General features: G+C 33.5%; 1 protein-coding gene across 1 annotated transcript; it reads right to left on the bottom strand.

Annotated features, from left to right (window-relative positions):
• Positions 1-4053: 4053 nt before the first annotated feature.
• Positions 4054-14181, bottom strand: LOC108372593 (UPF0746 protein DDB_G0281095-like; the record flags this gene model as incomplete). Its single annotated transcript, XM_017628320.1, has 4 exons — positions 14013-14181; positions 6191-6288; positions 5555-5926; positions 4054-4274 (listed from the first exon to the last, which is right to left on the bottom strand). Coding segments are annotated over exons 1-4 (860 nt in total), but the record flags the coding sequence as incomplete, so codon positions are not given.
• Between the last annotated feature and the right edge of the window lie 3463 nt (positions 14182-17644).

Raw genomic sequence — 17644 nt, 5'->3', positions numbered from 1 at the left:
ATGTACCTGACGCTCGTTTGGTTAAATAATGGCATATTTCAAAAAGTTTTAAATTTCAGAAATCGGCTTTAGAATAAGTGGATATATGCTTCGAAATGTTGATTTGGCTGCTTACTTTGAAATTTGTCAAAGGTTATATTTTTTTTATTTAACTGGATCACAAATTTGTGTTTTTTGTTTTAAAGGATAAGCTTTCGAGATATTTTGAATTTACCATTTTTCAGCTTAAACAAAAGTAGTTCCACTTAATCACTTTTATTTTATGACCAAAAAAAAATTACACAGAAGGGTCATTCCATTCAAAAGATTAAAACGACATAAACTTAAATTTGTCCTAATTATCTCTATTTCAGTACCAACCTCTTTTTAAATGATTGCATTTCATTAACCTGTGGGAAAATATTAAAAAAATCAAAATAAGTTAAAAGTTTGTCTATGGAAACTTTATACGAGAAGAAAATTAACTCGATTTTCGCAATTAGAGGGCAGTTATACAACGGAATCAGATAACGGCATCTAGTGCGCGTTTTGCTATTTACTCATGAGACCGAACTGACAGATGATTTGATCAATTTCTTGCACAACATAAAAGTAAGGCTAGCAGCTATTTCCGAGTTTTTAATTTTTTGATTATGACATTCTTCCCGCAAACAAGCAATGTGTTCGCACACACCCGCCGCGATGCTATGCTGTGTGACGTAGTTAGTGACACTGCGGCAGCTTTTGTTTATGGCATTTGTGTCATTTTTCATTTGTTTGTCGTACAGCTTTTCATTGGTGAATAGTAAAAAGAAAACAAGGTATGAATGCAAAAATCAGAATAGATGAAAGCAAGGTAAAAAGTGATAGAGCGCAGCCCCTGCATAATGCGAAACATTAACCTCTTGCACATATGTACAAACAAGCCCATTTGTGCTTGAATTCGAAGGTGTGTGTGAAGCAATTAATGCATGTATGTGGGCAGAAATTTCTAAAATTTAAAATTATCACTTATTGGTTTCTTAGTTTAAGCTATGTTTTGCCCTTTTAAGTGACCGTTTTACATACTTATAACTGTCCGTACTGAAAACTTATCGTGAACTTTCGTATTTTGTATTTCATTGCTGCGGCAACTTTTGCCCCAAAACAAGTGAACTATATAAGAAGCATCCTCGTCAGACTTCCCGAGCCATCCTAGCAACAGTTGTGATGATATAAATATATAAATACTAGCTACGAAATGTAATTGGTTTTTTATACTGAAATGCGAAATTTTGTTGAAATTTAACGCACGCACCTAGAAAAGAAACAATTTTTTAATAGTGATTTTTCGGTGATAAGATTTATTTTGATTTTCGTTACAAACGAAATCATTACGTTAAGCCGCACTCAGAGCTGCGGGCAAAAAAAGCGACATAAAACGGAATATTAACAATGAACTTTTTAGGTACAAAAATACTCGTTGTTTCCACACCAAATGCTCTTTAGCAAACTTGGATAAATGTAAAAAAAAAAAACAGTGAGAAGAATTCGGCTAATGAATTGAAAAGGGAACTTAAATGAACTAGCAAACTATGTGAAAAAGTGCCTACGAATAAAATTCGCAACTAAAAATGCGGCTTGAAGTCCTGACATTGTCCTTCATTCATGCACAAGCGGAAGAAAATTAATGCAATTCACATGAAAAAACGTATACCAACTGTAATAAAGTGAATTATTCGCTGCAGTTGAACGCACATTTAATTCTTTTTCTCTCTGATCCTAGTCGCGCAAACGGGTCTCATTTATAGCAAGCACTTATAACACACCAACACACAAAGCAGAGAGATGTGCGGGAGTGCCCTATAGCGAAAGCCAAACAAATGCATACCTTTTTCCGCAAACACAATTTACTACTATTTAGTATATATATACTATATACATACGTACATGTGTATGCATACATAAGTGCAAGTGTACTAAATCAAAATTTTCGCTTCAGTCAGAAAACACCAAAGAGCATTTCTGAGCTGATGTTAATCGTATGAGGAAGGGAGTCTTTACTGTACAAATTGTCTTTACTTTACAAATTGCTACAAAATACTCTAATGCAGATAACTAAATAATATGATCAATTACATGATTTGTGAACAATTTTAGCACAAAATATCAGAAGCGATAATTCTTGAATTAACACTTTTCGAAGAGCGAGTGCGATGCATTGAGTTTGTATTTTTGCTTCCGACCTAATGTAGTTGCGCAAGGAAACATTCGAGACTCTAGTGATTGTTTCCGGTGTGTTTGTAAGTTGCTTTTATTGCAGTATACCCTTCGTAGGAGCAAGAGAAATTATATTGCAGACCCAAACAACCAAACAGCGCCAAACTAACCAACCATGCCACCCAGGTCGACCATGTGAGCAACTGGCATTCGCGTATAGTAGCCAGCCATCCAGCCAGCCAGCCAGCCAGCCAACCAAGCGACCAAGCCTGGAATGCAACCTTATTCGCACCATCTCGTTCCCTAGCTTACGACTTGATTGCATTTAAAATGGAATACAATTTAGAATTGTACTAGTGCTACTGGCAGCGGAGCGTAACGGTGGTACATACCAGTTGCTACCTCTTCTGGCACGTTGCGGTAGTTGCCCTCAGTTGCAACACATAATTGAGTGAAATTGCAAAAAAGTAAAAGATGAAAAAAGTAGGAAGCGTTTAGAACTTGCTGGCATACAGGCAAAATCGATATATCTACTTGCCGTTTGTTTGTAGAATGAGTGTGTTTGTGTGTGTGTGTGCGCGCATGTTCGGCGTACACAAAATCAAGAATCGATTATTTCATTAGTTCTGCAATGTTGGCTACCGGTGGCCACTTCATGCAACAACGAGCAGATAATTGCAAGCTGCTCCTTTTTTTTGACCTCAAATGCGAGCTGCAGAATTTTCGTGGCTGTGTGGCAATTCGAATGCATACAAAAATATACAGAGGAATTAATGAGACAAAAAATGTTTTTTTTTTGTTATATAGTAGTTTAATATCAACCGAAACGTTGGTGGGGGTAGTAACTACGCCACGGGGAGAACAAGTCACCCCAGCTTGTTGTCAGTGGTCACACCTCTGCATGGGGTGTTTCCAGCAGTTTAACATGAATTTAAGAAACGGTGGTCACGTAGCTGTTCTATTTTGGGCTCTGCATAGAGTTTTAGTTAGCGCGGGTTACCGGTCGGTAATCCCGTAGGAGAGGATCACTTGTACCACAGCCGTGTACATCCATTGTAGGATATGTGAACTTATTCGCCATTTTTCCTTCCAATATTTAGCTTTCTTGCATGCGTACAAGGAGTTAATTACCATCCTGAAACGATGGCACGGTAACGTGCCGCTTCCAAAAGTTACTTGACCCTAGTTCAGAGAGTAACTTTTACCCATTCTTAGGAGGATGATTTTCCCAGTAAGTACTAACATCTTTGTCTTGGCGGGGTTGACGCAGAGTCCACGTTCCTTGGATTAGATAGCCAAAAGGCTGAAGACTTTTTGTTGTACCTCGCTCAAATTTTTCAGATGCTTACTCTTTGCTATGATTGCTATTTCATAAGCATACACTTTGGCTTGGCAATCAGTGCGCTTTTGATTTTACAAGTAAGACAATGACGGTTAGACTCCATAGCAAGGAGGATAGAAAATTTTCTTTCTGGGAGCAAAATTTGTATAGAACGTCCGCCGTAGGTTAAGCTAAATTGATAGAATTTTCTGTAAAGAAAACTTAAGCTAAGAATTCAATTCGTAAAAACAACATTTTTAACCTAACCTTAAGCACTTTTCAGAGCTAGAGCATACAAAAGTATATCGTAATATGCCGTAAGGGGCACTTATGTAGCTACTAACGAATACTAATACGGCATGGCGTACCACCTTGCATGTTTGTGTCTCATCGGCATGCAAATTAAGTTTAAAAAACCTCGCATTTGCAATTTTCTAAATTCCAATTAGTTCTTATCCACTTCCGCAAAAATTATTAATTTTTTCTTTAATTACCGTTAAATTTATCAGTGGCAAAAAATATAATCGATGTACATATTTTTGTTCTCTACTCACATAATGCGATGATACGCATCTGGCTGGGCCTGCGTACACGTCACGGATTGCTCAGATTCCGTGGAGTCATCACGCAGTGTGGCAACTCCAAGCGGTAATATGGGTATTATAGCAGCTGTAGCAGCTGCTGCTGTTGCCGGAGGGCCCGCCACCACCGAATGATGTGTGGCTGGCGGCGGTCCAGTGATAGCCTGCGGTGATGGTGTCGTGCTTACACCCTCCTACAAAAAATCGTGTTAAAGAAAATATTTGCAATTAAAATAATAACATAAATATCCATTAAAGTAGTGAAATTTGTATGTGAAGTTAACTTTGGCGTACAAAAACATACTTATACATGGGTTAATCCATGTCAAATCGAATACGTGTTGGAGTCGTACATTTTTGAATTTTGGTCAGAACTTTCTTTTATCATAGGTACAAGGAAATTATGCCAAAGCAAACAAAACAATACAAAATGATTCAATAGTTCAAAATTTCACGGATTTTTTGAATATCTCAAAAACTGTTGTAACTAGTTATAAAAATAATTCTGGTTTCGTCTTCAAGTTGATATTTAGATAAAGAAAATATTAAGAAAACTCGAAAAATTAAAAAATTTTATGAATTTCGTAGTGTAACAAAATCGTAAAAGCAAAAACTTATAGAAATTTTTGGCTCAATCACTTTATACAATGCTCTCACTGATCCTAAAAAGTTCTAAAATTATCAAGAAGGTGTTTTTTTTTTTAATATATGAATTTTTTAAATTTGAAAAAAAAAAATACAAACTCGAGATTAAAAATAAATTTAAATTTAATAAAAATTGTTTAAAATAACTTTATTTGGATTTAAATTTTTAAAAATTCCTTCTTGAAAGTTTTAGGATCTTTTAAGATCAGTTGTAGGTATTGCATAAAAAAGCCAAATTTTTTTATAAGTTTCCGCTTTTACGACTTTTTAAAATTCTGAAATTCTGTTAATTTTTTAATTTTTTATATATGTATGTACCATTTTTGGAACTAAAATAACTTTTGACTTTATTCAAAAAATTAACTAGTAAAATCGTTAAATTTAGAACTTTCGAAAAAAATGTGTTAAGTTTTGTATGATAAAAGAAAAGTTCTAACCAAAATTCATCCAAATCATAAATGGTCGATTCCAACCATTGGTCGCTTTGACTTGGATTTACCCATATATGCACATAAACCAAAGTGCAAAATGAAAGGAAATGAAGCGAAATAAAACTGAAAACTCAATTATTCCGCCTACCGAAGTAAATTAAAAAGCAAATGGGCGTTTGTCCGCAAGTACGCGTGCGAGAAGTAGTGTGAAAAGCCAAAAAAAAAAAAACGATAAGAAATCTACGATGTCGGTTTTTAATGAGCTGCCCAAATTGAGACGAACGAACGGAAATTGAAATCACGCTCAAGCAATTGCTTACAAACACACATTTTCATACATACATTCACATTTCAACATACGTGAACGCATATGGCTCACACTACACTCACTCACTCACCTTGATTTCGGCTGTTTCCGGCGCCGAATACCTTTTGCGCTCGTAATGTAGCTCACGCTCGATAGAGCGACTGCGAAACGCTGGCGGACACGAACGGTCTGGTGGTGTTTGTATGCGAGGCACTGTAGTGCCGCTGCTGCTGCTGCCGCCGCCACCAGTAGCTTGTTGCTGCTGCTGCTGCTGCTGCTGTTGCTGTTGTTGCGACTGGCCCGATGTTGTGGGTGGACTCTTCTCACTCGATCCTTCCTGTGTCTGTTGTTGCTGCTGCAGCTGTTGTTGTTGCAACTGATGTTGTTGCTTATGCTCTTCGCGCTTCTGTTGCCGGCGTATTTCCAAGTCAAGCAAACGCGCTTCACGTGCGTCCTTGTCGCGCTGCGGGGTGTATGGCGGGAAGAAAAGAAAATTTTAAGTCAATACATACACATGTACGTACATGCATGCATATACATACATGGAAATCAAAATAAGCAAAATAAGAAAATTTTCTTTTATATACTTAAATGAGCAATGAAATATTGTATGTAATCAGCAGACGATGTGAATTTTGTGCTTTTTTGGCTACTTTTCCAATTTACTCCCCTTTAGTCTGAGTTTATTAGTGTTTTTTTTTTATTTTTTACATTAAATTAAACTCACTTTGTAATTTATGGCGTCCTGCTCCTCTTTCTTCGCTTCACGTTCGCTGCGTTGTCGGTCGCGTTGCTTCTCTTCGTCCGTTTGCGATGTTTTGCTGTCTGAAATTCAATGACAACCATACTTGTATCGATCCAATTAAAGCAGTAAAATTTTTTTTTAGAAATTTGTAAACATCATTCACCTAAATAAACTTAACGAATATTGAATTTTTCACAAAATTTCATGCAAAGTCATTAAAGTCAAGGATTGGAAAGTTTTCATGCTAAATATTTGTTTAACAAAAATTAATAAGAAAAATTTTTAGAAAATTTAAATCATCATTCATAAAATTTTTAACACAAATTTTAAGCGCATTAAAAAATAAAATTTTTAATTTAAAAAATATACGGTTTTGGAAGTATGTAATTGTTTTTAAAACTTGCTAAACTACAAAAAGCAAAATATTTGTATGTTAGTACTTATTTTATCAACCGTATACATACATCTTATTTTTGTGGTATATCTTTATTTTATTTATTGTTTGTATTTATTGTCCCTTTATAAAATCCATACACATATACATACGTGTTTATACAATATTTACATAAGTACTCTTTTTGACTAACTCAGTGAGGGTGGAGGCCAGGTTGATTGTATGTACAAAAAAAAAATATTTATTCAGTCACTGCGGCCAATGGTAATCATCAGTTACCACCTCTACATGGTTGTAAGTCACACAGACTGAGCATGATTTGAGGTGCAATCAACTTATTTACTTTAATAAGTGCTGTTATACATATGACACTTCAGAAGGCTTCTCAAAAATTTCATAATGGAAATTTTTACACATGCAACTGTGAATTTGTGGGCATCAGAGACATTTCTTTTTGAACTCATTTCGAAGAACTTTTTATCAAACTTGAATAGGTACAGTTATGCGAAGCCTCCTCTATGCATAGCAAAGATCTTAAAATTGCACTTAAAACCTTTTTAAGAAGTTAAAGGATAATTTGAATATATAACAAAACAAAAAAAGGGCGAAACAGGCGCACTTTCAACTGAAAAAAATCTTGCAGGACTTTGCAGGCGATCACCATCTCATGAAAAAGGCATGAAATGGAGTCAGAACACAAAAGCTAGACGGTAATAACAAAAGTCCTTTTACGAGGTCAGCACCTTATCGTCTGGAATGTTGACCAAAATGAAAGAAAAACTTGGTGTTGATGACACCACAATGGAACGAAGGATTACGCTGTACACTTTAATTTTGATCAATACAACGCGTTTAATAATATTTATCACGATTTTTGAAAGGACGAACATTTTTTGTTGGCCGCCATGATTAAGAAGAGAGTTCGATTTCGTAGCTCCGAGCAGTTGAGATAATATTTCAAGTTTCCAAAATTAGGTAGATATAATTCATTGAAAACAGGTATTAAGGATTTTTTTTTTTTTAATTTTTCGCATATTTTGGCACCTTTTTCTTGAAATTTCTGAAGCTGTAAAGCGAGGATAACGAAGCAAAGACGTAATTTTTTCACAGTTTGTCCTATTTACAGGACCTAAACTTAATGGAAAATATTTCGAAATGAATGTAGTGTTGCCGTTGTGCGACTAAAAGGGCAATTTTACCCCTTTTTAAACGCCAATACGCTTTGGCCCGACTTTTTTGAAAATTTTGATGCAGTTTTCTAGGCAACTTAATTTTTGTATATACAGTATGGGTTATATCATTAGCACCCCCATTTAAAAGTGATATTGTTAGCAACTTATGTTTATTTATTAACTTTTGAGAGAATTCAATTAAAATACAGTCTATTCTTTAGCAAACCCCATATCAATCCAAGTTTAAATTGAAAACTGACCTCGGCAAAAAAATGAACCGTGAACTTTAAAGATCTTTCGGCCGGTAATTTGATTGCGTGCGATTATTTTTCACAATCTTCGACGTGAATTAACAGGAAAAGAACAAGCACCATCCTTTAGCGCCGTAAACAACTAGCACAATAAATTTTATTCCGTAAAGGCGTTCCAAAATTAGTTGTTGTGCCAGAAAATATCTATGCAGTACGACCAAGGTTAATTTTTCCATTGCTAGGCCAACAAACCATTCAGCAGGCCAACAACCTGAGATGTGAAACCACATAAATATGTATAAATATGCAATTTCAATTGCATAAATGTAGAGTTGAGTTCAAAACTTTAAATTTAACACATTCATGTTTCTGGCATACGGGCGACGATAAAGCCTATTACTTAGTAAATTCAATTTTTCAGCTTACAAAAAGTACAGCAAAATAAATGCAGCCTAATTTTCTCTTCTATTTTCGCATTGCGCTGGCATTCGCGTATCAATCATTTTGTGTGTGAGAATTATTTTATATAAATAATACATTGGATGTTGATACATTTTCATTTATTACTAAAATCAATTACCGTTCGATTAAAAATTACATCAAATAAATATCAAATGAATGTCATCATTCTAAAATTCATAAATTATGTAGACCAAAGACAACAACAAATGCGCTACCAAAACACATTACTGACAAGCAATACAACAGGGACGTACTACAAATTACTAATTGCATTTGGTTCGACGGCCAAACGTTTGTGGATAGGCTAAGGTGGTCTTAAATTACATAATTAAATTGTGGAAAAAAAAAAGTTTTTTTGAAGCTAATTTTGAAAGGATTTTAGTGTCATAAGAATTTTCTTCCATAACGCTAGCTAACAGCAGTAAGAATCGATTTTCGTCAAAACTTTTTTATTTATTTATAACCCGATTTTTTCGTATTTTTTGCATATGTGTAAGCTCCAATCTATTATTACTGTTATATATCCCTTTGATATCCTGCAAATCTAATGAAACTAATTTAAAAAATTAGGAAAGAAACCTGTTTTAAACTTTTTTCATTTCATATGGAGTACAGCGCAATCTAATTTTGATATTCATAGCTACGTAAATATGTACATTAGACGGTACCGGAAAAAAGCTCGACGTTCTAAATTATTTTTGCAAGGAAAATTCTAAAATTGTATTTATTTTTTGCTGAGCCTTTTTACATTTTTCGTTATATCTTCTGCATTTACTGTTTTCTCAAGTATCGCGATCTATCTGGTACATACCCACCAGATCTCAGTTCAGGGTAGCACCACCCTAATGTCAGTAAAATAAAGCTAGTAAAACTTCACTAAACTTTTTTTATTTTGTTTATTTATTTGGAATATTCCAGTAAAAAATTTTTTTTTGGAATGTGGGTGTCATTGAAAAATGTAAAAAGGCGACCAAAGGTTTGGCCAAAAAAAGAGTTTTTTTCGAAATTGCCTTGCAAAAATTCTTTAGACTCACGGGAGTACGGCGATTCTTTTTATTTTTTGTAAGGTGATACGGCCTAATGTACATACTTACATTTATATAACTAACGATTCACATTCACGTTGATGTGCTGTTTATGTACATGCATTGTTGAAACCAAAGTAATGGTTTGCAGCCACTGCGTTTTCGATAGCTCAAAAGCTAAATGATAAATGAGCAGAGCAAATGTATAATAAATAATGAAAAATCATTGTGAATGCTAGTTTTAAATTGCACATGTAATGTGTGTACTTAATGCAAAAGAACCCCGATCAACAAGGTTTCTGTATGCTAATTTCTGCTTTACTAAACATTCTTTCTTACTTCAAAAACACTGCCGGATTTTATGTGACATACAAAAGTGGATAAATACTTACGGATTTACTTTAACGTTTGTTTGCGGATCTTGGGATCGCTTATTGCTTTTTTATATCCACAACAGCGGAGCGAATATGGCGGGCGAATTTTTAAAAACTTATTGAATTTATATAAAACATGGTAATTTGGGGTTTTTGAGATCGGTGATTTGGAATTTAAAGTTTGATTTCCAGACTCGAAATCGAAAAAAAAATATATTCTATTTATATAAAACTGGTTAACCTAAGGTTTTGAATATAAATTTTTAAAATTCAAAATAGCGGATTCAATAAGAGGGTTAGAATTGAAACAGACTTTAAATTTTAAGGCCAGGTTTCTGATATCGAAATACAACAATTATTTAAAAAATGTTCACTGACCTAAAATTCATAAAGATCTATTTTTCTTGGTTCCTTTGGAATTAAGTCATTTTTTTAAAATTCTACTTCCTATGCATAGTCAGTGACGCCAAAAACCTCTAACTACCAAGATTAAAATCAATCCGTCAAAATCTATATATATAATACGCGAAGGGAAGATATGTACTGTTCGTCCGATTTTCAAGAATGGGTTGTCAAAATAAAGCGATTGGTCTGTAGATGGATGTGCAAACTGGTTTTATTTTTTCTAAAACAGTTGCCACCTGTTGAGCAATTGAACTCAAATTATTTTTATAATCAATGCCATCGTGTCCGCACCATTCGTTCGATCTTACGAAATAATGCCGCCTTTTAAAAAAGTATATTTAAAATATTAAAAAAAAAATCAGTTATTACAAACTCATATCAAGCGAAATGGTTTTTAAAAGCTTTATTTCATAGTTGAACTATAGGAAGATTGCCACCTGTTTAAAAAATCATATTATGTAAGAGAAATATGTAACACAATATGGGTGCCAAACGAAAGGGGTTTCGGAAACTAGATAGTAGTTTGAAAATATTTTGGAGAGGGTTGCCAGTGAGGGTTGAAGTTGAAGTTGAAGTTGCTGGAAGAGGGCTGCCACATGTTAAAACAATTAAAGTCAAATTAATTTATAAGTAAAATTAATTATACAAATTTGGGTATGGGAAGGGGTTTGAAAAATTGTTTGAAAAATAAAATTTCACCTAATTTATCAGTTAATTAAAATATGTATCGCAGTATCCGGCGAGAGAGAGTTAACAAGGCTTAAGCTTGAAAATACTTTTGAAGAGAGCTGCCACCTGTTTGAAAGGTCTAACTCAATTAACTAATTCCAAAGGTATATGAAATAAAAAATTACCCTAGTCAAACGAAAGAATGTTAAGAAATCTTTAGTATGAACATTTCGAATGTTTGAAGAGAGTTGCCACGTGTTTAAAAGGTTGCATTTAAATTATTCAGTAAGTTGGATAAATTATTAAAACATGGGTATAAATCGAAATGGGTTTGAAAGCGATTTATTCCTGATCTTTATTTAGGAGGCTTTTCATTTGTTCGAGCAATAAAATTCGAATTAAATCATCAGTTCATTGAAATACATGTGTATCACAATGTCAGAAGAAAGATAATACTTTTGAAAAGAACTATTTAACAACAATTTAAGTACATACGTGTGTATGTATGAGGCAACTCCTACGCACACGTACATACATACTTACAACAAATCGCTTTGGATTTAATTGAATTTATTTAATTTGTGCAATGTTGACTTATTGATTTATTTCAATTTGTTGAATAATAGGTGCTGCTGATGTGAATTGTAGGTTCATATAATATCAAAATTGCAGTACCGTAAGGATTTGTATATAAATGTATGTACATATTTACATACTACATAAAACCACTTACACATATGGACACGTGGAATAACAATCTGGACAATTGTCTCTTAGCAGCATTATTGTTGATTATAATTTCGTTTGCCTCAACCGCCATCACCGCTCAGTTACGAATATGGCGAACATAATGGCAGAAGCACCACAATGCACATAAATTAATTAGATATCGAAAATTGGCTTTTACCGTGACGCAATTTCATGTGCATTGTTATGTCATAATTATTTGCAATTTTATTTATTTTTTTTATTATTTTTTTATAGCAAATTTATTGTGAAATACCGATATTTTCTAGTCAAGATGTGTGTGAATCTGTAACAGAGTTCTGTGGGGAGAGCTGGTGAATAATATTTTTATTATGGGGAGACAATTTTGCTTTTTTGAAAGCAGAAAATTTTTCATAATCGTTGATTTATGCGGAATAAAATATTAAAAATTTAAGTGCAATTAATATTTTAAGAAAACGTCTACCATAATTGATTGCAATTCATCAATTTAAGCTTTTATTTAACGAAAATTTACACATCAACAATCTTTGCGATTGTAAAAATTTCTATGCATTTGTCAAAAATTTCACTAGCCTGATGAGAAATTTTATTCACCCCATAGTTGTCAAAAATTTACTCGCCACGGACTTTGCTACTGATTCACACGCTCTCAAACAGATACCATTTTAATTTCAAAGTTGAAGTAAAAATTAAAAATAAATAAAAAAAGGAGTAGCAGCAATTATATAACAATAGTAAATAGTTGATTTGAAAATGAGAAAAAAAATAAATTTATTTCTGTGGTTTTCAGATCAAACAAAAAATTTGGCGGCGAGGGATAGTAAACTTCCAAACATCGCTTATTTATTGTTTGCTGAAAAATTACAGTAGTGGCCAGTGAAAGGTTACCATACAAGTTTCTACCAAGTCGATTGGTTTGGTATGCAATTTCCTACTTTGGTGTTACTAAATTGGCTTTGACTAGGGGAAGTCTAAATCCTTCTAGACACTACGTTGATACCATAAAAGACTATTTCAAGCGCTATGTGGATACTCTGCTTATTTTGCCTGTTAATCCACTTTTTCGAAAACAATCAGCACCATGCCTTAGGGCAGAGATCGTAAAAAATAATTTTAGTGTTAGAGAACGCCTGGTATGTTCCCAAGAATCATGTGAATAAGAAAAGCCCCAAGGAAGGCCCATGTGAAAAAAATTTTAAGCTTTCATAAACTCGATGCTGGTGAGCTTTTCAGCTGTCACAAAAACCCACACACTTAATTTTAATCAATATTTAAGTATCCTTCGTCATACTAAGTAAGTATTCGTTGGCATCACCTTCATTTGCGTAATTTCTTACAACAAGTCTAGAATAGCGACCGTTGAGCTATAAAAAAAAAAAACCAAAAATGAGGCTTGATAGAACTTTTTACGCTGATTTCAACCATACCAAATTTATTTGGCGCAGGAGAAAAATTAAGAAGATATAAGAGGTTGATTTGCTTTGTTTATTTATATTTTTTATCATAACTAAATTTTTTAAACCCGAAAAGCAGATCATGATAAAATATGACATAAATTGAACTAAAGGCAATATTTTGTTCTTTCTAAAAAATGTAGATTTATTTAGCATTAATTAGGCAGTTTTTTTTTCAAAAGCTTGTTTTATTAAAAAATAACGTTCGTTCGTTTTTTAGTGTTATTGGCTTAAACGTATAAAAAAAGACTTATTAATTTTGTATATTAACTGAAGGATAAATTAATTATCCTTATTGTGACGTCATTAGTTTTTTAATCGGTTATGTAGTTCATAAGCTATTAATATTAAAAAATCAAAAAATTAACTTTAATGTTGTATATCCTCTTTACTTTTTACTTGCGGCATGGTTGAAATGAGAGTGAAAAGTTCTATGGATCTGCATTTTTTGTTTTTGCATAGCTATTCCAGATTTGTCCCGGTACATTACACATTAGTCAAATTGAAAATGCATATCTTTACGTATTGTTTAGTATTTCCATTAAAACACCAAATATACCTCAAATTTACATAGATTTAATAATACACAATTTACTTTGCGTATTTTTTTACTACTTTTCTACCACCGTTTTCGCAAAAGGCGATCACAATCTTCCAATCAAATCGACTTTTCTCAAAGGGAGATGGATTTTACACCTATATTTACTTTCAGCACTTCTCGCGTTGTTAACAATAACAATGTGGACAGTTTTTGTTGTGTTAAGTTTTTGCCTCCATTTAATCAGGTAAATTTTTTTCTAAAACTTTTTAGGCTAGCAAATTTGTATAGTAACGCCCTTCTATTTGCGCATATTACCCCTACAACTTACACTCATAGGCGCTACGATGTTGCCTGAACGATGATTGTTGGTGTTGTTGATTTCTATATTGTTGCTGCTGTTGTTGGGCGGGCTGCTGCTGGGCGGCTTCTTGTGGATGTTTGCGTTGAGACGAACGCACATTCATTAAATATTTTGATAAGTTTGGCGGTGGCACCATTTTTTGGCCAAAAATAAAGTTTGCCTTATTTCTTCATTCAAACAAAAAAAAAAGAATGTTAGTCATATGCACACATGTCCATATATGATTCTACACGCACACACTCGCAGTGTTAAAATTTAATACCGAGTCGAATAACTTTGTTTATATTTATACATATTATTCCAATTGCATGTTGCACGCTATAATTTCCATAAATGAACTTCGAAATTTAATTTCTTTCGTTTATTTTCTTCAGCGCAGACAATTTGTCTCATTTACACTATGAAGGTTATTTTTACTTGCTGATACAAAAAAGTACTTATTTATTTTTTCATGCAACAAATACACTCCATTTAATATCCTTCGCTTACAACACGCACGCATCCTTTTCGCGACATGAAATCACATAAAGTGAACTGGCGTTAGCGTTTCGCCTACCTTACATTATTCGTTGGATTATATACATACACATACATATATGTATGTATGTAAAAAGATGTCTGTATATCTGCTATACACTGTCACTTGTAATTGGCATCGTAATGAGAAGTATTGTGCCAGCTCTACCGGCAACTTGCTTTGCTGCTTTGTCAATAAACAGCTGTCGGCAAGCGAAGCGCGTGCTTGTCCACCACACAACCTCGATACAACAACGAAACGAAACAGCTAAAAGTTCCGTCAAGCAATTTCCATTTGTCAATTGTTGGAACAGTGGAGCAACATTCGGCTGCATACAATTTTAGATCCTCTTTAAGTATATTTAGTTGTCGGCTAGCGACTTTTACACCCCGTCGACAGTCGCCACGCTCTGGCTAGATTTGGTACGAATGCGAGCGGCCGTCAAGAATGCCGGCATTTATTAGAGGGGGTGTAATGGTGTATATATATACATTTTGGTGGTCCAAAATAAGTAAAGTCGGAATTTTAATGCTGAGAGCAGTGTTTTCCGAACGAAAAATATTGATTCTATACTATTTCTACGAAAAGTTGTTTTTTTCTCAATAAAATAAATGGAAAACTTTGAGCGAGCTCTAAATATTTTTTGATTTGAAAAAAATAGGGGTATACTATTTTCGGTATAGAATAATCGTAGGGCATGAGAGTATAAAAATTCTGATTTAACTTTTTTACATGCATTTTTGGACCACCTTAGTATACATACATAAAAAATAGACACTTGTCTCTTTAATTAGCTGTGCTCATATGGTTGTTATGCTATTTTTATCAACAATTGTAACCATATACATTTAGTATGTATAGCACCGTGCGACAAAAACAAAAAAAAAAACTCAAAACGCATGAAAGAATCGACATACTCACGAAACTATGGGCCAAATATAGTAAAACTGCATTTTTAGTTTTTCACTCTGACGTCAAAATTTTTTTCAAAGGACTTTGAAATTTTAAAGATATGATTAATTCAAAAAATTTATTTAAAAATCAGTGAGAAAGGAAATTGTGTAGAATTTAAAACCAATAAAGATTTTTGGTTTTCAAAAACAAATAGTTATTGAAAATGTGTTTTTAAAAAATTTTATCTTTTTACATTAATAAAGTTTGTAGGACGAAACTCGATGATAAGGTTGTACGTATATTAATCCACGATCACTAATTAAAAAAAAAAAAAAAATTTTGCAAATTTTTAACGATGTTTAGAACAAAATTTATAAGGGGCAGTTTCCATGCCCATTCGTCCTTATGCACCAAAAAATTAACTCTGTTATAATTCTACAGATTTTTTTCTTTTATATGAATTTTAAATAATTTCTTGAATTAATCATATATATTAAATTTCAAAGTCCTTCAAAAATAATCCTGACTTTACTATAATTTACCCATAGTTTCGCGAATATATTCATTTCTTCGTGTGCAAAATTTACTGTCGCACGGTGTAGTAAATATAAATACTTTAAAGCGGAAGAGCGTGAAAGCTGGCAGCGCACAGTGGGTTAAATACATCAGTCAGCAGCATATCAATCAAAAATTGAATTTTAAGTGTTTATTGACTACGATCTTTTGCAGTTTAGCGACAATGTTAGATATAGTTTTTTTCGCATTTCAAGTGACGATATGTAACTATAACTCCGTAAGAAGCTTTAAAAAAATTGTCAATGTTATTCATTTTTTCCATAGTGTGTAACTTTTGTATGTGTAAGACCGCATCGTTCAATTTTCGTTGGTTCGACGCAATTTGAAATTCGATTTTTTAAAAACGACTATGTAGGCAGCACATTTGTGCATATGACAACTTTGTTTCATGATGTGTGTGTGTTAAGCGTATACGAATATACGAATAAAATTTCCCTGCCAGCAATTTCTTCCCTATATGCTTCTAAGCCTCTCTCAATGCAGTCTTTACCATCGAGAGAATCATTTGCATTCAGACAATGTTTAGAAAAGAATGCGCTTACATTTGCGAAAAAAAAGCTTAGAAAGGTTAACTAAGCCTAAGGCCTCGGCCACATTCTTTCAATAACAGAAAAAATAAGCTCCTACAAAAATGCAAACAAACGTTCAATAATACATTTTAATCCACGACAGAAGCAGCCAAAATGATATGGCGCCGGTGGTTAAGCAAAAACATTGTACCTTTTAGAATCAGCTCTGCCGGTTAGGTTCCACCACACGCAAACCGACACCGCGGCCATCAGTGCCAACAGCGTTTACTAAGGCGTGGCATTAAAATTACGGCATTTTTCTTTACAAACTTGGAATAGGCTAAGAAAAAAAAAAACAACGAGACCTAAGAAAAGTTTATATTTAAGTAGCTCAAACTTGCAGCAGAATGTACATAAATAAGCAACCGAGCAAATGAAAAATACATGAGTAGGTACGTATACGCCACGTCGTCCATGGGTCAGCTAGTAAGTAAGTGACTGAGTAAGTATGTATGTAGTTATATTATCACAAGGGTGCACACCTTTTAATGTGTTGAACGGTGTCATACTAATATACACGTGATACAACAATATGCAAGTATTGTACTTTTATATGTATGTATGTACGACTTTATCTATGTTAGTCATGCATGTGTACGTAGTTATGAGAAAAAGGCAGAAAATAAAATTCGTGTAATACAAATGTGCCACCCGCAAAGTGGCATTTCCAAAAGCTTATATATCAGCGACACATATGAACATGTGCGCTAATAATATGCTGAAAGAACAGTGTATCTAATCCCCAAAAAAAGGTGTTAACTTAAGTACGCATAAATGCTCGCCAGCCCATTGTTTATGTTGGAGCAAAACTCACAACAATACTACTACTATAATATATAGTATTGTACTATTTTTTTGGTCAGCATACTATATACTGTTGGAAAAAATATAGCATGCAAAAATACTATATTTCTTTAGTTATAAATATATTTCAGTAATTTTCAAGAAAAAATTTTTAGTTTTTTGTTTTTGGCCGTTTTATTATAATTTATTAGTTAATTTTGAGCTCCAGGCCGGTTATTAAATAAAACATAGATTTTGGT

Source organism: Rhagoletis zephyria, unplaced genomic scaffold (assembly GCF_001687245.7).
Source record: "Rhagoletis zephyria isolate East Lansing unplaced genomic scaffold, Rhagoletis_zephyria_1.1 Rzeph_scaffold_05896, whole genome shotgun sequence".
NCBI lineage: Eukaryota > Metazoa > Arthropoda > Insecta > Diptera > Tephritidae > Rhagoletis > Rhagoletis zephyria.
This window is presented reverse-complemented; position numbering and strand designations above follow the sequence as displayed.